Source organism: Gloeophyllum trabeum (assembly GCF_000344685.1).
Source record: "Gloeophyllum trabeum ATCC 11539 unplaced genomic scaffold GLOTRscaffold_00007, whole genome shotgun sequence".
NCBI lineage: Eukaryota > Fungi > Basidiomycota > Agaricomycetes > Gloeophyllales > Gloeophyllaceae > Gloeophyllum > Gloeophyllum trabeum.
In genome coordinates this window covers 1,575,187-1,601,639 of record NW_006920416.1, presented here as the reverse complement: position 1 = coordinate 1,601,639, position 26,453 = coordinate 1,575,187, and the positions used below count along the sequence as shown (strand labels likewise).

General features: G+C 52.8%; 8 protein-coding genes across 8 annotated transcripts; 7 read left to right on the top strand and 1 right to left on the bottom strand.

Annotated features, from left to right (window-relative positions):
* Positions 1-1,601: 1,601 nt before the first annotated feature.
* Positions 1,602-3,047, top strand: GLOTRDRAFT_93856 (uncharacterized protein; the record flags this gene model as incomplete). The annotated part of the gene is made up of 4 exons (XM_007868340.1): positions 1,602-2,330; positions 2,391-2,590; positions 2,650-2,782; positions 2,841-3,047. 4 exons carry the CDS (start codon positions 1,602-1,604, stop codon positions 3,045-3,047), a joined length of 1,269 nt encoding a protein of 422 aa, XP_007866531.1.
* Positions 3,048-3,142: 95 nt separating this feature from the next.
* GLOTRDRAFT_129679 (uncharacterized protein) lies at positions 3,143-4,012 on the bottom strand (the record flags this gene model as incomplete). Its single annotated transcript, XM_007868339.1, has 1 exon — positions 3,143-4,012. The coding sequence occupies one exon, from the start codon at positions 4,010-4,012 to the stop codon at positions 3,143-3,145; it is 870 nt and encodes a 289-aa protein (XP_007866530.1).
* A 1,097-nt stretch (positions 4,013-5,109) lies between these two features.
* On the top strand, positions 5,110-8,312 carry GLOTRDRAFT_116298 (uncharacterized protein). The gene is made up of 10 exons (XM_007868338.1): positions 5,110-5,210; positions 5,263-5,352; positions 5,660-6,850; positions 6,904-7,055; positions 7,115-7,220; positions 7,276-7,559; positions 7,624-7,725; positions 7,793-7,944; positions 8,003-8,053; positions 8,107-8,312. The coding sequence occupies exons 1-10, from the start codon at positions 5,134-5,136 to the stop codon at positions 8,284-8,286; spliced, it is 2,385 nt and encodes a 794-aa protein (XP_007866529.1). The 5' UTR covers positions 5,110-5,133; the 3' UTR covers positions 8,287-8,312.
* A 5,233-nt stretch (positions 8,313-13,545) lies between these two features.
* GLOTRDRAFT_111227 (uncharacterized protein) lies at positions 13,546-14,300 on the top strand. Its single transcript, XM_007868337.1, has 3 exons — positions 13,546-13,790; positions 13,842-13,931; positions 13,985-14,300. The coding sequence occupies exons 1-3, from the start codon at positions 13,623-13,625 to the stop codon at positions 14,111-14,113; spliced, it is 387 nt and encodes a 128-aa protein (XP_007866528.1). The 5' UTR covers positions 13,546-13,622; the 3' UTR covers positions 14,114-14,300.
* A 371-nt stretch (positions 14,301-14,671) lies between these two features.
* Positions 14,672-15,212, top strand: GLOTRDRAFT_8386 (uncharacterized protein; the record flags this gene model as incomplete). Its single annotated transcript, XM_007867870.1, has 2 exons — positions 14,672-14,863; positions 15,078-15,212. Coding segments are annotated over 2 exons (327 nt in total), but the record flags the coding sequence as incomplete, so codon positions are not given.
* A 232-nt stretch (positions 15,213-15,444) lies between these two features.
* GLOTRDRAFT_138956 (uncharacterized protein) lies at positions 15,445-19,233 on the top strand (the record flags this gene model as incomplete). The annotated part of the gene is made up of 14 exons (XM_007868336.1): positions 15,445-15,750; positions 15,802-15,922; positions 15,983-16,167; positions 16,233-16,433; positions 16,499-16,726; positions 16,809-17,006; positions 17,057-17,278; positions 17,342-17,788; positions 17,841-17,978; positions 18,030-18,112; positions 18,169-18,220; positions 18,290-18,718; positions 18,771-18,884; positions 18,940-19,233. The coding sequence occupies 14 exons, from the start codon at positions 15,445-15,447 to the stop codon at positions 19,123-19,125; spliced, it is 2,910 nt and encodes a 969-aa protein (XP_007866527.1). The 3' UTR covers positions 19,126-19,233.
* Positions 19,234-19,731: 498 nt separating this feature from the next.
* On the top strand, positions 19,732-23,532 carry GLOTRDRAFT_129675 (uncharacterized protein; the record flags this gene model as incomplete). The annotated part of the gene is made up of 7 exons (XM_007868335.1): positions 19,732-20,022; positions 20,076-20,193; positions 20,254-20,447; positions 20,502-20,714; positions 20,772-20,993; positions 23,303-23,359; positions 23,407-23,532. The coding sequence occupies 7 exons, from the start codon at positions 19,732-19,734 to the stop codon at positions 23,530-23,532; spliced, it is 1,221 nt and encodes a 406-aa protein (XP_007866526.1).
* A 312-nt stretch (positions 23,533-23,844) lies between these two features.
* Positions 23,845-26,329, top strand: GLOTRDRAFT_129674 (uncharacterized protein; the record flags this gene model as incomplete). The annotated part of the gene is made up of 9 exons (XM_007868334.1): positions 23,845-24,264; positions 24,327-24,371; positions 24,421-24,594; positions 24,649-24,741; positions 24,805-24,900; positions 24,964-25,074; positions 25,129-25,620; positions 25,678-25,845; positions 25,928-26,329. The coding sequence occupies 9 exons, from the start codon at positions 23,845-23,847 to the stop codon at positions 26,327-26,329; spliced, it is 2,001 nt and encodes a 666-aa protein (XP_007866525.1).
* Between the last annotated feature and the right edge of the window lie 124 nt (positions 26,330-26,453).

Here is a 26,453-nt window from a genome sequence, read left to right as displayed (position 1 = left end):
CGCAAGACATTAAGCAACCTAGGAAGTCAAAATCATTTTTCTTTCGGTCGGCGCTGTCGCGCCGCTCACTTTATGCATCCCAAACTTAATGAATCACTTGTCACTTACCCACCTATAGTACTTCTACCTAGCTATGTGTCCCGGATCTCACAGTACAGATATAACTCTTCAGCCCCAATTTTGGGAGTGAAATAGCACCATAAGCGGCAAAAGAGCGCATTTTCGGACAAATTCTCCAACAAAATATATCTCTTTCATTTTACAAACAGTTGTGGATGGGATCGCTTCAGTAGGAAGCTTGCACGCGTCGTGAAAAGGTAGGGAGGCTGGAGGATGGCATGTGCATGCGGTGCCACAAGCGTGAGAACACCTACCGAATACAGTAGAATAATTCGAAGTCCGAACTATGTCATTCAAACTCAGTTATAGATCTATTTCGCCACGCCTATAGTATAACTGCCGGCTGATTTGCTCTCGAACGCGTGCGTCGTAAACATGCTGCAGCTACAACTACCGCTAGCCTGCTCTCTATAATGGCATGACTCTGAGGGGTTCAAGCATTTTGTCATCTGTCCGGCGGGCTGGTCTCAGGTCTGCACGCCCGGTATTAGTAGTCGGACATGCTTCCTCTGAATCGCGTGCTGTCGGACATCGCTACGCATACGACTGAATTCCGCATCACTAAGCTCTCAAAACTCGCTGATTGCGACAATATACAGCTATATTTTAGGAATCAGTATAAAGTGAGAAGGAAGGTAAAAAAAACCCGCTGAGAGGTGCTGGTACGCATACCTCCCTCGTCCAACAAATCTTGGCCCTCCGCGTCCTTCTGCCCTGCAACCCACAATACGCTGCTCAGAGGGATCCAAGGCTACCCTTTTTGCTTCCGTGTACGCCGGGGCGGTGTCGTCCGCGACAGCTAGCCTGACTGCCCGAGTTGCGTTTGTCACTAAATCTGGATCACTCGCTTTCGACTAGGCTATTACTAACGCTACTACTGGAGTCCGCATCGCAGAACTGTAGGCGAATAACTGACCGCTGATAGTGTCGCATCCCACCTACTGACGCCACTCGGATGAGCAACGATTCAACTCTCCTCCGCACGCGGACTCCCTCTCTCGATCCAGGCCCTGCCATAGCTCAGTAGCCACAGTGGCTGCATGCGCGCCAATCGAAGAAACCCATGCACGTCTCCTCCCTTTGTTTGCTTCCCAACCATCGATAACCCCGGCAAAACCAGCCCGACGCCGCCGAGTGGCGTGGCGCCCCCCCTTCGTGCATGCCTACCAACCTCCCTTTAGGCCAGGCACGCGCTCCCCTTCCCCTTCTCCTTGCTTTGTCCGTCGTCACTCGTCTCTCTCCATCCGGAATACCCACGCGTGCGTTATACTCGCAAATGGCAAGTGTCTCGATAGCACGACGTCGTTCGCTCGGCTAGCAGGCTGTACGGACCTCCTGCTGTCTCACTTGCTATGCATTGTTCGCAGCTTTTGGCTCTTCTCGATTCTCAGTCTGCGTGGTATATAACCCGCTCGGGGGAGGGGGGGGTGTCTGCGTTCGCCCCCTCCTCACGCCTCACGCCACACGCCACACGAACCACCATGCCCACGATACTAGTGTACGGGAAGATCAACATGGACGTCGTCGGCGACGATCTCCGGCCCCGCGACTCACGCACCTGCAACAGCACGCACGCGTCTGCGCACCGCCGGGCCCGCCGAGCACCCTATCATAGCCACAGCACACGAGCCGCGGACGCCTCGCGCGCGCCCCGCTCCGTCGACCCCACCGCCGACGGCTCCGTCGTCCCGCAGACGCCCTCGCGCCGCTCAAGCCTCCTCAGTCCTGTCCACCCCCCGCCTCCCGACGACGGCGGCCTCCGCTCGCGCTGGTCCGCCTCGACACAAACCCAGCAACCGACCTCTCCTGCCCCTTCTGGTGACGGCGAGGGATCTGGGGCTGCCCCGCGCCAGCGCGAGCGCAGCGACGCGAAACGCCCCAGCTCGCGGCGGTACGGCCGCATCTTCGAGCGCACGCCCCCGGGGCTGCTGTTCCAGCCTCCGCCGTCCCCGCGGTTTTCCCCGCTGCCGACACCGCCGTCCCGTCCCCAGCGCAACCCGTTCCTGCGCGAGCTTGCGCCGAGCTCGGCGGGGCGGGCGGGTCCGTCCAGTCCGTGGAAGGGGAAGGGCCGCCAGGTGTATGTCGAGGGATTCGAAAGATCCTTCGCAAAAGTCGATAAGAGCGAGGAGCTCCCGACACCCCCCGACTCTCCGAGGGATCTGTCGGCCCGGGTCGACGACTGTATCGCAGCGACGGCCTTTCTGTGCGACGTGCGTTCTGCATTCTATCCTCGGTTCGCTGCGAAATGCTCAGGCGCGGGATAAACACAGGTATTCACCCCGTGCGACGTAGGGATCGCCAGCGTCGTAGCGACGTCCTGCGTCTCTCTCAACAGCTCCCTGCACGCGATCAAAACCATCCTCCGAGACACGGCGCGGCACGAGTCCTCGCTGCCCGCCGGCGGTGGGACAAGCGAGTCCTACCACTCGTGGTCGGCGCGGCACGCCGAGATCCTCTCGTCACTCGAAAGGTGCGCGTTCGTTTCCCGTATCCACACCGCCTCGGCGGGCTGACGCGAGTGCACGACAGGAATCTTGGAAACTACTATAACCTCGCGGCGCACTACGCAGAGCACCCGCCGCGCGTGACTAGACTCGACGGTTTTACGACCATGCTGGAGGAGTGCGCGCGCAAGTTCACGGATATCGCGGGGAAGCTAGACGTAAGTCGCGCGTCCCTGCCTCGCCAACTGGCAAGCTGACGGTGGTTGCACACTCCAGATGTCGCTCGCGAAGCTCCGCCGCGTCCTGCTCCGCGCGCGATACAGGCGCGAGCATCGGCGCGCGGTGGAGTGTCTCGCGGACGAGCGCCGCCGCCGATCGGTGTTCAACCAGGCGTTCGCGGTATACACAGAGCGCCTGCGCGAGCTAAAGCGGCAGCTGAGGGATGTGACTGCGGGAGTACAGAATACGCCGCGGCGGGGGTGACTTCCAAGATGACAGTGAAGAATGGACGCTCGGTCGAGGTGTATGAAATGACGATGCGATAGGATACGATTACGAGGTTGCTACAGTAATGTGGATTAGTTGTGTCTACTTCTCTGTAATACAATATTGTGTCCAACGAGGATTGGTGCGGCACCTACGAGCACAGTACCAAATCTGCAAAGCGAGGATGATCCAGATGGGGTCCGGAGAACTGGGAGATACAAAGTGGTGTAAATTGCTGGGGGAGAATAAAATGGGCCGACAGATTGTCGCGTTAACGGAGACGGCGAGTATGATTCTGAGGCGTGGTCGGCTTCAAGTTTTGTGCCCGACTGAGCTTCTACCAAGGTCTCCGCGGATTCCATGCCTGTAGCATCCCATTCGATGGAGTTGTCCGCCGCGTCCTCGTCAAGCTCGCCGCGATCGTTGTTCTGTGTAGCCCGCCATCGCTCCCCGCCTTCGCCTATACGTAGGTGCAGTTCGTCAAGGGATTCGACCAGCTCTGCCGACTCTGTTCTCGTCATCGACTCCCGAAGGCCCATATTTAGTTCCGCGGCCCCCACGCCGTCGAACCTCCGGGCCGCGAGTCCAAAGGCGCTGGGCGTCGCCTTGAGTCGGGGTTTGCAGTGGTGCTCCGCCTTCTCGCTCACTGATAGGCGGGCAAAAGCGTCCGCGAGCGAATCGATCCCGTCAGGCTCTTGACAATGACAGGCGTCGAGATCGGGATCGGAGTCGGACCATGGTAAATCGGGGCCCGGGCTGACACTGGGTGAGGGAAAGGAAGAGGGGACGAGCGTCGGAGATGTCGATGGGGAACGAGAAGGGGCAGCTTCGCAGGCGGATGGCTTCGGCTTAGACGGCGTAGAGGAGCAGGCGGCTGCGAGCGCCCAGCCGTTGTCGATGGGGAAGGAATACAGCCCGAGTAGAGTGTCCGGTGAGTCGTTGTGAGATAGGTCTGTTGGCATGTGGTGTGGATTCAAATCCGAGTGGGTTGGCTGTAACTGCGATAAGTGTATCGCCGGCTGGGAGGTTTCGTTTCAACGCAGGGTGGTTGAACCCGACCGCGGATAGCGACGTCATCCCGATCGGCGAGACATATTCGGACTTGCCGCCTTGTTTAGTCCTTCACCGTGCTATTTGTGACGAGCTAAAGAAGAGATTAAAAGATCGCATCGTTCTGTACAGGTGATAAGAGGTTTCGGCTGTTTCAGTATTGAGACCCTAGCCTTGGTCGAAATATGATGTTTCTACCAAAGCTAGGATCAATCGGAAAATTACAGGACTCACGCTCAATGCAACATATTGCGGGACGAAGGGGGTGACTTGGACACCTTGGTATGTAGCTGGCTCAATGCTCAACGTTCGGGTGTCATTTCTCTACGAACGTACTGCGCGTACGATACCTCGGGTATTGGGCCCGGACGTACCTGACTTGCGTTCGATATTCCAAGGCGCAGGACTTTAACATAAAGGTGACCAACGATATCAAATCGACCGGAGGGTCCAAGCTGGAGAATTAGTAACTGCACCCGTACTAGCCTCAAAAATTTCTTGACATACTACCACACCGCCTTACCGAACACAGAGATTTGCGTTGTGGGCCCAGACTGTCCGCTGTCTATGCACAGTATAAGATTATATGAAGCAAAATGCCGTTACAGTACCTGTGTCAGCGGGCATGCTGGTAAATCCTGTCGATTGACCTCCGCATCCGCGACGATCTTCGTCTGCAGTATTGTTGAAGCATCGGTGATTTCTGCTCCGAACTAACATCCAACACCTTGATGGTTCTCCTTCTTCCAAGAGGCGAGAGAGTGACTGCGCAAGCCGTGCGTGGTGGAGTGGACGGAATGATACGAAGGACCGACGACCAAATAGCCCCTATTAGCCCATTGATGCCCCACCACCACGAATAGAAATGGCCCGGCCGCCTCATGAATGATGTTCTCTGTCAGTAACACAACAAACACAAATGGAACCAGAACTCGATCGTGGATATAAATCTAGGTACACGTCCACTAGTGTACCCTTCGTTCTCCCTATCGAGCAAGTCGCCCTTTGAGCCAGAAGCGCCCGCGAAAGGGACATGCAGGACGGCGAGGGTTGGTATTCCGAGCTGTGCGACAGCGTTCGAGGCGGAGTATATCGACGAGGGGAGCCCAGGTGCGTAGCTTGGAAGATCTTCTGTCCACAAAGCCGACGAGGACCCGTTTAGCTTCAACAGTCGCTCGCAGATATTCAATGGTAATGTGCAATGCCACGCAAAAGCCGTCACTTGTCCAGTGGATGCACAAGATGTCAGCAGGTGAGCTCGACAACACGATGCTTCCGCTTTCTTTCTATCTGGAGGCACTTCTTGCTTCAGTTGGTTGAACGGAACCGCGATTCAGGCCTGTCCCACTGCTTTAACCCTCTCAGGGTCTTTCATAAGTGCCGTCAGTCGGGTTCGATCATGTTTTGGGTCGACGTTATTGGTGGAATGCTTGATTTGCTACAGTGAATGCCATGAGAATCTGGCACCCAGTGCTGACGAGAGAGCATTGGCTCCCTCTAAAGCATCGATATCATATTTTCCGAAAGAACTAGGAATGAGTGCTGATATTATTCACAAGTATTCTTAAAATATGTATCAAGCACTCCCTATCCCCCTCTGTCAAGGCGGGCGGATATGGCACCGCAGGCTGGGCGGTCAACGGCGATGTGATCATCGACCTTTCCAATCTCCTCGACATCCACATCGCACCCCCACTCCAGAACCCCGTCGAAATCGAGGACTCCGGGCTGTGGAAAGACTATACGAGTATTCGCGACATGCCCGTAACCTCGAGCAAAGGCAAATCTGCCGTCGCTGACCCGATTGCGAACCCCCTCAAACGCCGCCGCCAAGGGGAGGACGAAGACGAGTACGAGAACCCCGCCAGGAAGCAGAGGAGCTACGACCACGCCTCGCCGGCTCTCGCATCCTTCCTGCGCGGGCCCGCGCTGCCTCCAGATCCCCTGGGCGAGGAACCGCGCCGTCCCCCGCTGGATATCAGAGGCGACCGGAACCTCGAAACTCTTCCCATGACCACTCGACAGATCTCTGGAGAGTCGAACAAATCAGAGACGAGCATGACCTCGAGCCAAAGTGGCTCCAACTCCAGTCTAGTCGCAAGTTCGAGCGGCGGGACTGATTTCACGAGCCCTGATGGCAGTATCGATTTGGACAGCCCAAACAAGGCTGCAGATCCCTTCAGCTATATGACTAGCACATCCAGCGTCGACATCCAGGGTGCCGGTGAATCCTCTGGTGTCCGCGGCCTTGCGGGCAATCTGCCCCCGCTTTTTGTAGGCGGGAGTCAGTCGCCTGCATTCGCAATGCCAGGTGCTTGGCCGCGGTCAGGCAGTGATATAAGCACTCCGACGGGGCCTATGTCAGGTATGACTCTAGGCGTGGGCAGTTCTTCCACGGCAGATCCGTTCGGGTATATGAATCCCGCTGGACCTCCATCTGGTAGCAGCTTGCTAGGTAGCTTCGGCCCCGGGACTTCATCGCTCTGGTTACCGCCCAGCGCCCTCCAGAATCCGTTCTCAGGCCCGTCCGATGATAGTGCGATACTGTCGGATCCGACTCTCAATACGCCCTTGCGCCGAGCTGCCGAAGTATCTCACCGGACACATGCCGTGCCCGTACACAAACACGCGTACGTGACGTTCGGCGCGGGGGTGATGCAGAAGGACATGGACGCCTTTACCCATCGGAACCCCCTGGAGGGCAGAAGCGTCGGCGGTTCGAGAGTTGATGTGCCATACCATGTACCATCGTCAGTTGTTTCATTCCGGACATGCGTGACAGAGTTACTGATCATTTGCATAGGGCTGCACACCCTGTTGGGTCGAGTATCATGCTCTTGGGAGGCTTCGGCTTCATTTCGAGGTTGTACGGCTTGAGCGTCGATAATGTGGTGGAGATGGAGGTAGTCCTTGCTGATGGCACTATCGTGGTTGCTGACCGAGATAGTCATCCGGGTAGGTGTTCCTCTCGGTACTTCTTGCTTTGCGTTCAGGAAATGCCTAATCTGCTATAGATCTCTGGTGGGCCCTACGAGGCGCTGGTCCCGCCTTTGGAATAGTCACGAGGTACAAGGCGAAAGCTTACCCTGTTCCAGTGGTCTTTGCTGGAAACTTAATCTAGTACGAGCCGAACATCCTCTCCTCATTGACTAAAGTACCTGACCTGCGCATATAGCCGTTTCCACCGAGCCACCGCACCCTCCCTCATCCGACACTTTCGCGATTGCATCAAGTCCGTTCCCCGCGAACTATACGCGAACGTACTCCTCACCGCCGGACCTGCGGATAAGGACTCGTTAGTGGTGATCCAGTTCTGCTATGTCGGTGTGAGGGAGAAAGGGCTCGAGTTCTTGCAGGCCATCGAGAGCTGGGAGGGCGAAACTTGCCTGTTGAACGAAGTGAGCGAGAAGGCCTTCATAGACCAGCAAGACAGTGTGGCACAGGTCCTGAGAGCCAAGGGTACGCGTTTTGATGCTAATGCGACTGTACATCTCACCGATGGATTTGTTTTGTACCGCCTCAGCTGGCAGAAATTGGTTCATACGATCGGCTCTTATTTCTTCTCTTCCGGACGAAATAATCAACAAGACTGTAATGCAGTTCGCAGACACGCCGATAGGCTGCAGTGAGTGTCAGAATTGGATACGAGATCTAGGATGGCTGATATCAAGCTGCTCGCGATTGATATATAGCATGGCTGTTTGAGCTTGCGGGTGGCGCCATCGCAGATTTCGAAGATACTTGTATAGCGAAGAGTCAGCGCGAAGCTACGTGGACTGTTGCCGCTCTTCATCAGTGGGAGCTAGAAATCGATGATCCCAGATGCAGGACGTCCGCTGAGAAGGTAATTAGCGTCGCGATGCCCGTGCTTCACCGTCTAACTTTCTGTTTGTTGTGTCTAGTGGATCAACCAGACACTCGCTCCAGTATCAGTAGGCGGTTCCTTCCCCAGCGTGAGTGACTATGACTAGAATCTTGGTCTGCGCCTTGGCTCATATTTCGGCAGTTCCTCGGTCGACACGAGCCTGCATCCCGAACCATATCCTGCTTTGGAGAGAACTGGAACAGACTATGCGAGCTAAAGCAAAAGTACGATCCACACAATATCTTCCGAAATACCTTCTGGCCCTTAGATGAAGGTGGTATCCCTATCGATCCGGAAAGTCATGAGCCTCCTTCGCCTTGAGGACGGTGGATGTCGTAATTGGATCCACATCTCGTTTCTTATAAATGTTTCGTAATATTCTATTCATCGTTCTTGGTTTAGCTATCGGACATGCTATCAAAACTCGCTATCGTGTATATATTGTATGACCCGTCCCACACTACGCGAGGAACCTGGACATGCCTTCCTTCTGCCTCAGTTCGGTCCGCTAGTTTTCTAGAGGGCGGTGGACGAATGCCGTCTGCTAGTGCGGAAATGAGAAGCACAATGTGGTGATATGTCGAGTGCCTCCTCATGGAGCATTGCAGGTAATACGGAATGCCTACTTTGTCTACACTTTGTAGCCCGCATAAATCAGAAGGTCTAACGCAACAGTTTCAAGTTAGGAAGGGAAGACGGGCGATTGCGAAGCCGCGGCCCGGCTCAAATTTACTACCTGTACAAATCAAGCGTTACAATGAATTGGAAGGAAGTGAGAGTCCCAGCACAAACACATGCACACAAGAGGGGATGGCCGTCCGGGAATTACGACCCGAAGCAGTGAGTCGACCAAGTTCATATGACCTCAAACCGTCCATCTGGTTTTATCGCGCCCCTCAAAACCACTTCGAACAAGAATGGCCCAGTACAACATTGCGGTCCTTGTCTATCCTGGGGCAGACATCCTCGATTTTAACGAGCCCCTCTAGATATTCTTATGGGCGCGCACATCTCAGACTCTGGAAAGCCTTTGAAACCACAACCTTTTCTTATACGTCACCCGTGAAAGCAGGGACTGAAACGCTCACGGTGGTCTCTGAAGCTTCGTTGTCCGGCATCCCCACATCACGGGTATTTGACGTCTTGGTCATCCCTGGAGGCGGTTGGGAAACCATTGCGGATCTTATTGCGAGCACGGAGGGAAAAGCAGTTTTGAATATTATTCGGCGGCTCCTAGATCTGCAACCGCGAATGGATCATAGGGTATTATTTTCCGTGTGTACGGATGCCGTGATCCTCGGTGCAGCGGAAGTTCTGCAGGCAGGAAGGTCACCACGCATCATCTATCCTTCGACCTACTCTCCGAGGTCTGCGCGCGCTCTGGAGGCGAAGTGGAGGTGCTGAAGGGGAAGCGGTGGGTCGACGCTGGGGTTAGGATCGTAATATCGGGCGATATGAGCTCTGGTTTAGACGCGGGTTTGTTTGTGGTAGAGAAGATGGCAGGGAGGAACGCGGCAGCGTCTGCAGGCGAAGTGGTAGATTTGAGAGGACGAGGAAAAGGATGGATGGCGCGCCGTATAGGAAATGAGAGCCTCTTCTGAGTCCTGACAAATATGTCGAATCCGCACGAACATGTCTTGTTGAAATCGCGGTGTACGGTGAATATTGTCTATGAATTAACCATGTACTTACATCGTGCCTTCCTATATTCGAGTAGTGGAGATCGGGCCGCGTTATATAACCCTGTTATCCAGCTCGTGCATTATTGTTGCCCTTCGTCTTATTTACTAGTTCATCTACTGCGTACGTGTGGTTCAGCACTAGTCGGACTTGGGTCGGAAACATGCATGGTTTCACTTATTGCTCAGCGAGATAAATCAGGTATCTTGCGGGGAACGGTAGCGTGCATTGTCGGTGCATTGTCAATCGCCTGGACTTGATGGGACGGAAGGATCAGGTTTAATCGCGTCTCTGACTAACTTGTCACAGCCGTTTGCAGTTCGATGGAACCATTTCTTGCAAATCATTTAATTCAAGTCCCCGAGGCCCCAACATCAGACCACTTGGATTTCTGTTAATTCGCGGGACGTCCCTAGTTGGTCCCTGGCACCATTCCGACACACTCCGACTATATGTGACTTTCTGAAGTGATGGCCTATCGCGGCATGGCTGCAATGACAAATCACATGCAAATACATTCAGAGTTTTCTCATTTGTTCCTTCCGTCCTCCATCCAAGGTACTGAAGAAGACTGTTGGGCAATGAGTAATCTACGCACGATCGAGGATCTTCAAGCTGAGAACGAGAGCCTTCGACGAGACTTACGCGAGGTCGAAAAGCAAAGGGATATGTTCATGGAACAAATGATAAAATACCGCGAGAAGGCATCCGGCCTCGAGTCCGATAACGCGAGACTGCAAGTTGCCAATTACAACTTAGAACGATCACTGAGGGCAGCGCAACAAGAGAGCGCCAGGCTAGTTCGATCAAGCAATAGCTCTGATACGAGAACAGCGATGTGCATCGGCGAATCAGTGTCAGCAAAATCAACCGTAAAGGTATGTCTCATCATGATGATAACATCCGAACTCACCGTGCTAAATCCCTTGCTAAGATACGCGATGCGCCTTCGTCGGTCACGCCGCGACTGCCAGGCCCTGAACATCGTCACCAGGTTAAGCAAGAGGAAATCATCGATTTGACTCTAGGTGACGACGCTTCCGTCGGTCACAATCATGGTGAGAATATGACTCCTTGCTTGCTTGACCATATACGATGACAATGCTTCTCAGATCAAGAGGTACATGGGTGCCCTCAGACACACCACGACAGCACAGCACACCCAGTCCCATCCATTTCCTCCGGTGGTCACCGTTCTGATTGTCGGAATGACCAACCCTCTGCATCATCTGCATCGACTTCTTCTGCTCAAATGAATCATTCACCGGCCTTTGACACGTTGAAATATTCGGTAGGGACCAATCACTCCGTCAGTTCAAGGGCCCTGCATGCATATCTTGTGGGTCATAAGAACTAATATGGGTTTTCTTGCGATGCAGAAGAACATGGCAAATAGATTAACAACATCCAGAGATGCTGGGCAGTCTGCTCCTCAAACATCGCCCAAACATCGTTCTCCCGCTGACAGTACAGACAATGCTGCTCAGGGCAGTCATCCAGCTACGAACCGCGTCAAGGTGGAGCATGGTGTCTCGAAGGCACCGGTGATCAAGACTATCACGCCAAACCGGGTGCCGGACTTGGCATCGAGAGTGAGTGTGAATGCATCGCGCACTTACAGATCTGATTTATTAACCTTCTCGATTGTAGACGCAAGTGTGCACTGAGCAGGTGTCGCAACCAACTCGGGTAGAGTCTCCTTCCCTCACGAAGTTGAAGCGACCTGAAAACGCTGTTCATCGTGAGGGCGTTCCGTTGGGAGACCCTAGGACCCCTAAGCGACTGAAAGGGGATACAAATGCTAATCCACGCGCTGAACATTGTTCTCCGCCTTCGTTGCCGCAGGAGGTTGTCGTGAGTGAAAGCGTAAGTACGACTACATTTCGGCCGGGGCGCCATCCTACTAAGTGACTATCTCCCAGCGTGTCCCAACATCAAGAGAGCCGGCATCAAAGAGCAACTCGACACTTGCATCACCTCATGAGTCTGGACTTAAGAGGCCTGTTGTCCTTATGGAGCCTACTTGTCCAGAACAAACACTTTCCGCAAAACGGGTCAAGGTCACGCCAGATGTATCAAGCGCATCCGCTATCAATACGCCTACGTCTACTAGCAAAGATGTGACGCAGGGGGTCAAAGTGCGTATTATTCTATCCACGTCAAAACCAATTCTGCTCTGATCTGTGTGGCCTCATCTCACCGCCGATCAGTTAGGTACTTCGCTAACTGGGAGTGCAAGAACGCATGCACCGGTATGTTTATGACGTATTCTATCTATACTGTTTTTTTAATATATATGTATGTCGCATCAGATTCCGGCTACGGGGGTACCTGATCTTGTGGAGAGTCGACCTCCATGCTCTCGGCGGGTTATTCCGGAAATAAGCAAGGGAAGTGTGCCGCTAAGGGATGATGCGCCCAGGGCGGCCGCGATAGGCGACTCCGTCACAGTTCAATTATTCAATGAAACCCGCCGCCAGGCCGCTACCGTTGCGTCTGCACCCCAAGTGATTCCGCAGAGTTCGTCCCAATGTGGAGAGACCAGTCGGAGAAAGGCGGGGGCTGTGCGCTGCGATGGAGTCTCTGCCTCTGCATCTAGTAGTATGCACAACCCAGTATTCGAACGTGAAATAACCACGGGTGGGTCTGCTGCGGCAGGAGCGACACGGCGTGATGTTCCTACATCTTCTGGTGCATCTGTCAGTGCCCACCGTCCTGCATACAGCCTCCGCTCGTCCTGCCGAAAACCCGAGGTAAGTAACGCAGACAAGCAATTCACGTGGAGTCGACTCTTTTGCGGCTTTACTAACGGAGCTTCCGCTCTTCGCTATTCAGCAAGCACCAAAGACAAAATCAGTAGATGCCCCTGCACGGACAGATGTACTGAAGAGTTTCTTGGCATACTTCAAGACTGTCCGTGTGTATTCTCGCAGCAACCTATTTCTCCATGCTCATTTGGCAGACGGCTGTCGACTGGAGCGCTCGGGACACATTGGTACTGTTTATCCTTCGGTTGGAAAGTTACCGCAAGATAAGAACCGAGATCTGACCAAATGGGTTGCTCTCTTTCTGCGTCCCGGGCGCCACCACCCCTTGATGCCTGTTAAGCCAGGGGTGCCAGGTTTGGTGGTCGTGCCCGATTTGGACTTCCCCCTGGGGACACCGATTCCGATATTCCGTCGTGCTTTGGGTGTCTACAAACGCTGGGAATACCTCGGAGACTACGCACTGAACCTCGTGGGATATCTGAATAAGGAACACTCGCCTCCTGTGCAGGCAGAGCCTGATAAAGGCATGTACTCAGCTCGGATGCTACAGGAATTGAAACAGGTGCTTGAAAGTTGTGAGACCGTGAGTCTGAATCTACTATCTTGATGCTTAGGAATAACAGTGTCATCCAGCTCCAGTCGGGTCACATTGTGGTGATGGAGTGCCAGAAGTACGACGAAGAGTTCAACAGATCCTTCGCTCCGTTTCGAGCGCCTCGATACGGAGAAGATTACTCTACTAAGAGTGAGCAGATCACGAATTGATGACAATTGCTTACCTGTGACATTCCTCGTGTTTCATCTAGGGTGGGCCCTATCCAGAGCACGAGACAGAGCACAAGCTTCAGGATCTACCGGTGATCACTCTGAGGTCCGCAGTAGCTAGGCACTTCCGACCGCGCTATCTTCACCCTCAACGGCATGCCCTGCTGATACATCTCTTCATAGCAGGAACCACTGGCCACGCCATTCATTGAACGAGTCGAGGCGTGGTTTAAGGACCTCGAAGATTTCTCTGATATCCAGAATGATACCCCTTTATCTGTCTCCAAATTCCAACGACTATGGCATTGCAGCGTGGGACATCAGGTGACCGCCAGCCTCCCTCGCCCACAAGCCCCGCTGGAGGACCCCAGAGGAGACCCCTCAGCATGGCATGTTTTATTCTTATCCCCTAAATCTAATCCTTGGATACCGGATATCTCGGGCATGCCCGGTCTCGCGTTCGTCCTAGATCTCGCGCTGACTCAAAAGCAGGGATACTCTTTATTCTGCCTCGTAGACAAACCGTCCAACGTGGTGGTGTATATGGGGGAGTATGCTTTGCGTCACGTTGGCGATCTAAGTCTGGATGAAAGAGATACCCTGCCATCTAGCGTAAGCTGCGTTAACTGCATCGTTGTAATAAGATCACCCACTCCCCATCAGATACAGGAGGATTTGATCAGTCGTCTATTAAAAACCAACAAATACCAAGATCACCGTGAAGCCAGGAAAGCTCTTAGGACCGGTGAACAGGTACGTCCATGGCATCTGACTACGACATCCATTGACGTTGTCATCCCCTGGAGGTGGTTCATGTCCTATCACTGGAATGTTTTGGCTTCGATGAAGAGCTACACGCTTCTCTCTTGAATCCCGAAGCCTACGACAGCCCGCATTCAGATACTGATGATGGGTCTGAATATGAGCCCCAGTGATTAGGTGTGGCTCAGGTCTCGACCAACCTCACAGTGTTGTTTTCTGGCCCTCTTCTTCACGTCCCTACTGACAGTACGAGTTCGGGGTGGAAAAAGTTTCATATCTTTATCTACAAACCTGAATTCGTCGATTACTTACTATTGTCATTACAACTTGTTTGATTATACGTTGCAGGCAAGCCATCACCCTGGCATACTACGTGCTTCTCGATGCTCTCAGTCTTTATAGCCTTGCTTCGACTTTCGAAGAACATAGACACCCGATCGCGATCACAGCGGGCAAGGACCAGTTCCCGCCACCGGACATCTGTCTTTCAGAGCACAGGTGGGAGAGCACTTTCATAGGATGCTCCATAGCATAACATGATACAGACAGAATGAATGAAAGGAGAATATTGATTAAATGTCCCCTGGTTTTTGAGGACAGTAGACCTTTCTTTGTTCAATCAAAGGACATGATTCATGTCCAGGTTATGCTCCAGCAAGGACCATTCTAGGAAAGTGTTCTCCCAACCGGGAGTAGTGATGTGCAGGGCCTGGCTTGGCTCGAAGCCCCGGGCTTTGGCCTGGCTTGAGCTGGCTCGGGCCTGTCACCAAGTCAAGCCAGGCCCTAGCGTCGGGCTTTGGCCTGGCTCAGGCCTGGCTCGGGCTCAGGCCAGGGCTTCCATTCTTGGAGAAGGAATGGGTACTGGAGACGTACCAAGCATGGGGTTACGCACCCTACTTCATCTAATGCCCACTATGTACAAGGTTAGTGATCCTATATACATCTGAAGAGCACAACATGCTCACCGGACTGTGTATAGGTTACCGGTGTGCCTCAAACCCGCAATCTTAAATATGTGTGGGTACTGTAAGCCATTAGAACAGCCCCATATAGGGCTAGAATGCATGAGGTTAAATCCACAACAGGTACGGTGTGACTTACCTGTGATTTGAAGTCCGGTTCAGCTCATTTAGCCAGTGCCACAAAGCCCCGGGCCTGCAGGGCCTGGCTCGGGCTTCGGACAACCCAAGCCAGGCCCTGTCCTCGGGCTTGAGTAGGGCTTTGGCCTGGCTCGGGCCTGCTGAAATAGGGCCTGGCCTGGCCTGGCTCGGGCTTGAAGCCAGGCCAGGCACAACACTAACCGGGAGATGTTCCTGGCATGCCCTCTCTGCCCGCAGTGATCGATGCGTCGCGGAAGCGGACCCCTCCCCAGCCTTGCAAGACGCGAGCGTTTTCCGGAAATATCCGGCTTGTGCTACGTCTGGCCATCATTATTGCCATTGCATCACGATTCGCTCCCCGAAGCTTGAAATCCCTCCAGGTCCATAAAGGTACACTGTGAGACATGAATGCTCCAGGCGAGATTGAAATCATTGAAGATCTTGGGAATGAGAATGAAAGCCTACGGAAAGACTTAGCTGAGGTGGAGAAGCAAAGAGATCGGTTTATGGAGGAGATGATAAGATGTCGCGAGAAGGCAGCTCGTCTCGAATCGGACAACGAGAGACTGAAAGTCACCAATTTCAATCTAGAACGGTTACTGAGGACCGCTCGACAAGAGAAGGCCAAACTCGCTCGCCCAACCACTACTTCCGACGAAAACAATGCACTGTCGACGAGCGCATCAGCCACAGCGGATTCAGGTGTGAACGTATGTTCCACTGTATGATGGACTCGAACAAATCTAAGTATCCTTAGACAGAAAGACCAATTCTTCGCCTCGGTTCCAAAGCAGCAATCACCGCATGACCCTCATCAAGTCAAGCAAGAAGAAGTCATCGACTTGACGCTGGATGACGATGCTTCAGACCAGCAGAGCAGTGGTGAGAACATTGCTCCGTGTTAGCTTGGCTATATACAATGACATTGACTGTTATCTGAAGAGGTACGAAAAAGACCGCAGGCACATAGCGGGCAACATGTTGTCCTGGGCACATCCTCAGCTGACTTCCGCGCTGTCTTGGTAAACGATGCACCCTCTGTATCAACCGTATCGACGTTGGGCGTTCAACGCAGCTCTTCGCCGGCGTCAGTACCGGCCAAGTCTCCTGAGGAGACGAGTAAACTCGTGAGATCAGATACCTTCTGCGTCTACATTGTCAATCGCTAAGCCACATGAAACCTAAACTACAGATGAACATACCAACTCAATCGACGAGACTTCTCGATGCCGTTCCGCCTGCTCCTACGTCTTCTGTCACGAGTACGGCGACTTTGGTACCGGACAGTCAACGGGCTGCAGAACGAGTCAAGGTGGAAGACGCGGGCTCGGAGGTAGTGGTGGACAGCATCGTCGCCTATCCTCCCGTGTTGGACTTTGCAGCCAACCAGACTGTAAGTGTCCATACCTCCCATACCTCTGGCGCTCTCCGAACTAATTTCCATCTCCGTCGTCGTAGGCGCAGACACCTACTGAATTGGTGTCACTTTCAAGATCCAGTGGGGTGGAGTCTCCCACGCTGACCAATTCTAAAGTGCCTGATAAAACTGCAGATAGCATGGAAGTGTTGTCGAACGGCAGAAACAGAGCCAGTAAACGACCCAGAGGTGGTTCAAAAAGTCCTGACTCACGCTTCGACCATGGTTTTGCACCTTCGCTGCCGCGAGATGCGGTTGCGCTTCAAAGTGTGAGTGAGACTACACTCTATATGGTGGTCCCAACCTAACTAGTCACGATCTGCACCCCATAATGTCCGGTACGCTGAGCAGGAGCCGCCAGAGAGGAAAGGGACGCCTGAGCCTCCGGATCTGCGGAGTCATAAGCCAGTCTCTGCGCTTGTGTGTCCTACGACACTGGCTTCGAGCGACGGTGCTCCCGCGGCCAAAAGAGTCAAGGTAGAGGAAGATATACAACATGCAGGCACCGTCATGTCTTCTGCCAGGCAAAGCATAGCGGTGAAGAATAGTGTGAGCGCTAATTCTCGTTCTTGATCGTCTATCTAAGTCGGCCGTTATAGAAACATTCAGCACCTTTGATGACCCCGAAGGCAGCCACCGTGCACAAGCTTGCTTCAAGCGTTTTGCCATGCGATACAGCTCGACTTGCTCCCGAAGCTGCAGGGCCAACTGCGAAAGCCGACCCTTCTGAAGGGAAGAAATCCAAAGCTGAGGGGGACTCGCGCCCAGAACACCCAACAACAGGATCTACGTGCTCTTCTTCAAGTATCCAATCATCGCAAGTAGGTTTAACTCACTTCTAACTCAAGGTTGTGGACCCCCACCAATATCTGGCCCTTCCATAGTTCCAGTCATCCGAGGCGAATGTTGAAGACGCTTCCATTGCTTACATGGAGAAGTATTTGCGGGACGTTAAGACCCTACACGTAAATCACCGCAAAGCCGACACCGTCTTTGCACTTGCAAAGTTTTCCAATTTGTGTCCACATGAAAGCAAGGAATCCCTACGAACGATCTATCCATGGAAGGACGAACTGCCTCAGACCAAGAGCCGAGGCCGGCTTGCTTCCTGGGATGCTCTGTTCCTGAAAGCTGATGACAATCCCGCGATGCCCAGGAAACCTGGGAAGCCTGGTCTATTCTTATCCCTGCGTCGAGACTTAAAGGAAAACTACGTCTACCCTACATTCTGCCCCGTGAGTGGACGCAGCATCCGCAGATATCTGGGAGACTATGTCTTGCGTCACGTTGGCCAGCTCACTCCCACCGAGTTCCGTAGTCTGCGCCCTAAAGTACCGTCTAAGTAACCTCTCTTCGCAGTTTTGCATGACTGATTTCCATCAGGTAAAAGATACGTTCGCGAGGCGCTTTGCAAAGTCGGTCGCGTACCCGGAATACGAACATGCGCGGGAGCGTCTAAAATCAAAACTGGGGTTTATTAAACAAGACGTCGCCCTGAAAGCTTTTGAGACTAGTGAGGAGGTGTGTCCAATCTATCTTCGTGGTTCATGCTATTGATGTGCTGTCAATCAGGTGATTCATGTCTTCGCGATGGAATGCCAAAGCTATGATGAAGAGTTCGCAACCTCCCTCGCGCCTTTACAAGATCACCTCAGGTAATGGGCTATAGTCATCCGCTCACCAGCGATGTCCCTCATATTCCTTGATGCAGTGATCCTGAGGTCATGACGCATCACACCAGTGGGCCGGTGGTTCCAACTGAAGTAAGGACGGATAGCTGCTTTTATCTCTGGAGCGAGTATGATACTGATACACCAAATTTTCGACTGAAGGGAGGTACACGAGTGGACATGGCGAAGCGCTTGCAACCGTTCTTACGGAATCTATGCAGCGTCGTCGTGAGCGGCGATAGCAATGATATTTCGCACTCGGACCTCACCCACCTATGCTTCTGTAATAAGGACACAGATATTTTTACCTATCGTCCCAAGGGTAAAGCGCTCCCGGGAAACAAGAATAGAGATCGCTCTCCATGGCAGGCATTATGCTTGCAAGATCGTTTCAATCCATGGATGCCTGCTGAGCGAGGAAGTCCCGGTTGTGTACTCAGGCTTGATCTAGCATCGGTGCAGGAACAGTCGTACCCGGTGTTCCGCCGCGTCCGAGCAGGCCGTCCAAACATGTACAGGTACATGGGCGACTACGTTCTACGTCACGTCAGTGACCTTTCTCCGGCTGAATTCTATGGTCTACCGCATTTCGTATGTCTCAGTACATTTCTCAATGATTATACCGCTCATCCCCTCCTTTTAGGTGAAATCAAAGTTGGCGGACCATCTAGAGAAGAAGATGAAACGTGGAATATCCGAGCAGCATTATAGTGTGCGACTAACAACTGCTATGGAAGCCCTCAGGACGAGAAAGCAGGTGCGGGCCCTGTGAGGTGTTGTGGGTGCGAGCGCTTATACTGATGTGTCTACAGCTCATCCATATTCTAACCATGGAATTGCACAAGTTTGATGAAGAATTCCATCAATCGCTTGTGTGGGAGGATGGAAAGGATGTCTCGAATGACGGAAGTAGTCAAAGTGATGACCATGATACGACTGACGACGATGGCTCCGAATATGAGCCTGGTACTACAAGTTCAGAAGGGGACTTTGATTAACATGGCTGGTACCTCTTTGTCGATGTGTCCTGAGCAGACTAAGTGCTAGAAGTGCTTAATGAATGCAATAATCCTGCAACTGCGGTCGTTGGTTGCCAGCGATAATAATGACCGAATGTTCGCATTTCGAGGAGAATTCCCCAATGACAGCCCGAAGGTATCCCGAATCGCGAGCAGAACCATCCTCCAAGCCATTGTGGATTCCATTGTCGCTGAGGCATTTCCCCCGTCTCTAGCCCTAGAGGCTAGAGCGGACAGAGTCAGAAAGGTCCGTCGACTGCGACGTACCGAATGGACAGATCGGTCGTATGTGTCACTCCACCAGATGGGTACTGACATCTGTACGGATGGTATGGGCTATTTCTGCGTCGCAACTTCAGGCCGTGGAGACTCGTACGATGTTGAGGAACTTGACTCGTCGGGCACTGCCACCGACATTCGGGAATGTCCGGCTTATCATGATTTCGCACCACCCTATCTGCTTCCTTCCGTTGAATTTGCGTTGAATGAATCTTCCGTCGCAGGCGACTGTCGGCAGGTTCAGGCTGACTTGGATCTACTGCGCTGTCTCCATTTAAATTCTAGCTATTGACAAGGCTGCCTAGTATGGATCATTCAAGCGAGCTCGAGGATCTCCAAAACGAGAATGAGAGCCTCCGAAGAGACTTGGCAGAGGTGGAAAACCAGAGGGATCGATTCATGGCAGAGATGATGAGACACCGCGAGAAAGCAGCCCGACTCGAGTCGGAGAATGAGAGGCTCCAAGTCACTAGTTTCAATTTGGAACGGTCACTGAGGGCAGCTCGACAAGAGAGTGCCAGGCTGGCTCGCGCAACCACTACTTCTGATGGAAGAAAAGCACTATCAACGAGCACCACAGCTACAGCGGATTCGAGTGTAAGGATCTTCGGTATCTGATACAGTAGCACCAGGTTGAGTATCTTGAGCAGAAGGACCATGCCTCTGCCTCGATCGTGACACAGCTGCCAGCGCCTGGACATCCTAAAATCAAGCAAGAGGAAGTCATCGACCTGACGCTTGATGATGTTCCAGACCAGCAGACACGTGGTGAGAATATCACTCAATGCTAGGTTGCGCTGTACGATAACTGTTACTTATCATCTCAAGGGGTACGAAGAAACCCCCAAACACATAGCGAAGGCGTCGGGCAGCATGCTATCTCATGCACTTCTTCAACTGGTCCTAGCGCTGCCCGTCAAAGCCACGTACCCGCTGCATCATCAGTATCGACACTGTCCGTTCAGTGGCATTCTTCGCCGGTGTCCGCACTGGCCAAGTCTACTGAGGAGACGAGTAACCCCGTGAGTTCAGATGCCTTCAGTGTCTATCTTTCCAATCGCTAATCTCATATATAGCTGAAACTACAGATGAACATACCAGCTCAGCCGACGAGGCTCCCCGATGCTGTCCCGCCTGCTCCTCCACCTGCTGTGAAGAGTACAGCGAATTTGGTATTGGATAGTCAACCGGCTGCAGCACGAGCCAAGGTGGAAGATGCCATGTCGGAGGTAGTGGTGGACAGTATTGTCGCCCGTCCTCCAGCGTTGGACTTTACAGCGAGCGATTCTGTAAGTTCTCGATGTATCTCGCACTCCTCGAGCTAAGTTCCATCTCCACCAGCGTAGGTCCAGGCATCCAATGGACTGCCCTCCTCACGATCTAGTGGGGCGGAATCCCCGACGCTAGCGAAAATTAAACGACCTAGGACTCCTGAGAATTGTACGGAAGTGCCGGAAGACCGACCCATAGTCTCTAAACGACCGAGAGGTGATATAGATGCCGCAGTTTCACGCAGTGGCCCCGCTCATGCGTCTTCGCTATCGTGGCAGGCGGTCGTGGGTCAAAGTGTAAGTGTGAGTGTATTCTGGTTGCTTTTACATCTTAAATTGTAGTCGTCCATCTCCCAGCATGGAACATCCTCTGAACAGAGGACACCAGTGGGTACTTCGGCAAAAGAACCTTCCACTGTATTATGTCTTGAGCGACCTTCTGCTCCTATTGATACCGAGCGGCTTGCTTCGGGAGATCATCCCCCCTCGACCAAGGCGGGTCAAGGTCGAGAAAAATACATCAAGTACTTGCATAATGAATCATTCTACACCTTCCCGTGGAGGGTTAACGCCACAGCTCAGTGTACGTTCACATCCGTTCATTTCACTGAAACTGGTCCTTTATGATGCGTGTAGACCCTGCCCGCGAACGAGCAGACCTGTGCTCTGCTGACTGATAATGAACGAAAGCGTGCGCCTGTATGTCCATGTAGTATTGCTTTTATAATGGTATGATTCGTCAACATATATTTTCCTAGGGTCCAGCGGGGGAAGTATCCGCTCCTGCAAGGAGTCGTCCGTCATCCTCTCAACTCGCTATTCCAGGAGGCAGCCAGAGCACCAGTATCCCTGCGGTACTCGCTAATGATCCATGTGTGGCTCATACGGTAAGTGGTCCATTACGACTCGAGGAATCCTTGATTCTTGAATGACATTGCCAGGCTGTTTTTGCCACTTCGGCGTCACAAGTGATTGGGCAGGTGTGCGGGAGCTCCGGAGAAACCGATGCAGTGACGGCGGTAGCAATGCACAGAGATGTTAATCTGTCTCTCTTTGTCTCTAATTCTCACCAGCTGTCCTCAAAACCCCATGATTCCGGTCCAAGTAGCTTGGTTATGGCGCAGGTGGTGCAGGGAGATGTTCCGCTGACTCTAGTTGCTGTATCCAATCGTCATTCGCCTTCTCAAGAGGTCGAAGAGTTTCAAAATCAAGTAAGCAATAACTCGGCATATTCACCGAGCTTAGGTCCCATTGCATGTGCACTCATGGCGCTCGTTTCTCCAGGGTGGACCAAACGAGGCAACTATGCATCCGCCTGAAGATCCAATTCGAAGTTTCCTGAAAGTGTTCAGAGCCCAGTAAGCTGTTCATCCACGCAGAGTTCGCGCAAATATGCCGAATGGATCGTTCAAAATACACAGGTACAATTTATCCCTCCTCTGGGAAATTGCCCGCGGATAAAAACAGAGATCAGTCCAAATGGGAAGCTCTTTTCCTGCATTCTGGCCGCCAGCACTGGCTCCCCATCAAGCCAGGTTTGCCTGGATTGATAATAGTACCTGATCTGGGTCTGGTTTCAGAGGGACTGTATCCAGTATTCCACTCTCTTGATAGTGTCAAGGATCTGAAGAGATGGGAGTACCTTGGAGACTACGCTCTGCATGCTATTGGACATCTTAATGAAGAACCGTCACATATTGTGCGGTTTCGGTTGAGGAAAGGCTCTTGTTCAACAGAGATGGTGCAACATCTGAAAAAGGCATTCAAAGGTTGCCAGCTTGTATGTATGAAATACCTAGCTTGGCTACTTATATCTAACATCATGCTGCAGAGTGGCCGAATTGTGGTGATGGAATGCCAGAAGTATGATAGAGAGTTGAACAATTCGCTTGCTTCTCTGGTGCCTCCTCCAAAGACAGTAGCCGCTCGAGATAAGCAGGTGACAGGTGCAAGTCAAGGTGTTCCTCCTGTTGTTTCTCATCATCCATCCCTGTCCGGGTGTCAAGTCAGACCACAAGTTGCATCATCTGCTGATAGAACCTCTAGGGTAACTCCCCTTCTTACATATAAAGACCACTGGATTGATCCATGTTTACCCATAGTGTCCTGCCAACCATGACATTTGGACAGGCAGAGACATGCTTACAGGGTCTTAAGTCACTGCATACTGTTCCACATAGTACTCCTGTGTCCCTCCCAAAGTTCCAACAACTGTGGCCTTGCACAGTGCAGGACCAACTGACCTCTATCCTTCCTCGCCCCAGAATCCTTCGGCACAATGATGGCGGAACCGAGCCACCATGGTACGCCCTGTTCTTAGAAAACCCCGATATGCCGCCAGACCCCGGTAGCCCTGGCCTCGTGTTTGCCCTGGATCTGGATCTGATGCAAAGACAGATGTACTCAATATTCTGTCTGTCAAGAGCTTGGCCGTGTTCGGTATTGGAGTACATGGGGGACTATGTTTTGCGTCATGCTGGCGATCTGAGTACGAGTGAAACGGAGACCATGCCTTACGATGTAGGATGCAATTTTCTCCCTGCAGCAACGACATCTCACACCTCTATTGTAAGGTACGAGACAGCTTGATTGACCGTATGTTGCAGACCGGAAAATACTCCAGTCTTGCCGCAGCAAATGAAGCTCTCAGGACCGGCGCACAGGTGTGTCCGTAGCATCTTCCTCCCGCGATTGCCTGACACCCTGCAAGGTAGTCCATGTGCTAACACTGGAATGCACGTCTTTCGACGAAGTATTACAGGCCTTGTTCACGAACCCGGACGCATACGACAGTCTCCATTCGGATACCGATGATGGATCAGAATACGAGCCCTAACAAATGGGCGGACATTTGTTTGACGTCGAATATACTAGTATGCGCCAGTGATCGCAAGATTATTAAGAACTCCTCCTTATTGTACAATGTATTCTGCATTGTTATATTGACTTCTCGGTATGCGTAGCAGTTGTACCCTGGCCAGTGTCACAATCGCCGATGTACATGTACATGTGTGTGAATCTCAGATTTCAGCGCGGAAGCCACCTCGGTACCTTTACACTATAACCTTCGTCGGAATCGTTGTTATTCGGATTTTCTATCCATCTGTATCCCCACTTCGCTGACCTTTCTCATACGCAATCTCGCGTCATGTTAGAGCTAGAGGGCGTGAAAACTCTTGTCCAGGAGAAGTTGCATTGGCAAGAACAGGCCTCTCGCCTCAGCACAGATATCCGTGAAGTGGAAAAGCAGCGTGACCATTTCCACCGGGAAATGGTGAAGTTTCGAGACAAGGCAACGATGCTCGAGACGAAGGTTGAGCGACTGGAACTGAAAGTATCTGACTTAGAGCGTAGTCAGAATAGCACGAATGGTCCTCCGTCAGCCCGGTGGAAGACTGAGAGAGTCTTGGTATTTCAACGCCCGATTCACTTTGCCAATGCATTCGCATGGCGACAGCCCATACCGTCGAGCGCTAATAGCTACCAGCCATCCAGTGTTCTCCAGAACAGCGGTGATGGCGTGATTGACTTACCTGCAGATGACTATGAGACCCCAGTTATCAAGAAGGTAGGCCTTGTAAATTATAGTTGAGCGCTCTATCGAACTGATCCTACCTAACATACACATAGGAAAATGGAGAGGGTGCCAGCGCTATCCGCAAAGATGACAGTGATGTTTGTGTTCTACAAATCATTTCATGCAGGCTAAACCAATGGTATCTAGCTTTCAACCATACGTTCCAAACCGAGACCAGCGTCCAGGATCGGTGCATTGGACAGAGACGCGGACTCGGAGAGCTCTCGCGGTACGAGTCGAGCGCAAGATGGTGCCGAGCCTGAATCCGAAGCGAAAGCAGAGGACTTGATCGATTTCTCAAGGTTCATACCGGACGGCATGGTATGACCTACACTTTCTCTATACTCTAGCGTTCCTGTGACAACGGTCCTTCAGGATCTAAACGGCGCAGACGAAGTTGTTATCACTGCCGTTGACTGTTTGCCCCCGCCCCCGCCATCGCTCTCTCTGAAACGCAAACGTTCGCAGGTACATTGGAGAAGTCTCGTTTCGCTCTGCAAGGGACCTAACTTGCTTGCTTTCGCGATTCAGTCTCCCTCGGACCCCGTCTTGCCGCCTACTCCCTTGTCAAGCCGGTCTGTCTCTGTCGACTTCTCTGATGCGGGGCCAGGTGGAGGGGTTGACGATGTGAGTTCATATCTTGGTCCCGGTATCTTGCCTCTATAGCGCATGTCAAATTTGTTTTACCAGGACATGGATGGATGGGGTTCAGAGCTGACGGACCTGACGGATTCTGAGGAGGAAGGGAGCCGGGCTGCCAGCCCCGTTCTCCGCCTCCGCGGAAGGGATACAATGGACAGTGTACGTGACCTCCTTAACCATCACCAGCTTCCCCTTTCTGACTCTCCTGTGCAGACCCCCGTCCGGATCAAAGTTGAAGAAACCATCGTCGCGTCCGGCGACACGCTCAACCGGCACCTAGATGGCCTCAAGCCCCTCCCCGTGGCGACGGGGAGCAACCTCGTCACCCGGCTCGCCTTCAGCCGCGCCGCGAAGGGCAGCACCATGAAGTTCCTCGTACCTATCACACCCGCGCCGGGCTCGAGACTACCCGCGAACAAGAACTGGGACGGCTCGACGTGGGGCGTTGTATGGCCGCAATTGGATCGGAATCCGTATATGCCGCGTCACCCAGGCGAGCCGGGGGTCCTGTTCTCGATGCATATGGAGCTGGCGGAGAGACCGTGGTGGGCGGTGTTCCGCCCCAGGTCGATGACCGTGAAGGTGGAGGATGAGGAGGGGAGGACACAGCAGAAGAAGACCGCTGGATGGGAGTATCTGGGAGACTATGCTTTCCGGCATGTTGGGCGTTTTTCGGCGGCGGAGTTTAGGGCTCAGAGACCAAAGGTAGGGTTTGACTGCTCTCGGTTTAAGCGTTGAAACTGAAAGTGAGCGGACCCTCAGGTGAAGGAGTGGTGGTCGGCGAAGGTTCTCAAGGCGAAAAAGTCGCCACACTACGTGGCGATCCGGGCAAGGATTTACTTGCGGAAACAGTCCAGACCTGTCACTAACGCCACGGTCGAAGAAATCAAGACCGGGCTTGTCTCGACTGCAGGCCTGACAGTGGAAGATGTCATAGACGCTTTCGAAAGAGGCGATGAGGCATGTCTCGAATATCACTACCTGATCATAACCGTTAATATAATCCGAACAGGCCATTGAGGTGTGGGCACTGGAGTGTATATGGTACGACCACGAATTCAACCGGTCCCTTGCCGGTTTGTCAGGTGGTGCGCCTGTTACGACCGCGACGAGGACACCCCAGCGCAATAAGAAACGCAAACGCGTCAAGCAGTCTACAAGTGTCAGCCCATCTCTTGGACCAGTACTCGATAACCCAGAGGCCTCCGCCCATAAACGCGAGCCGTCTTGCACCCCAAGAAGGTCAAGCAGGGTACCGAAGCCGAAAAGCCAGGAGGACGTGTACGAGTCCGGCTCTCCAGAACTGGGCGAAGAGGAGGGCAGCCGTACGGAAGAGATGAGCGTCCGACGGGCGATTCTGGAGGATGAGCTGGATATACGCATCCGACTGAGTGGCGGTCGTCCTACTAAGTGAATTTCGTGGATTTTTTCGCTTCGCTTTCTGCGGGTCCAGCTCGCATGCATTAGTACTCTACGGTGCATGTGTCTCAGCATTAATGCAATTATGAAATGTCGAGGACAACGTTAGCACGGTGGGA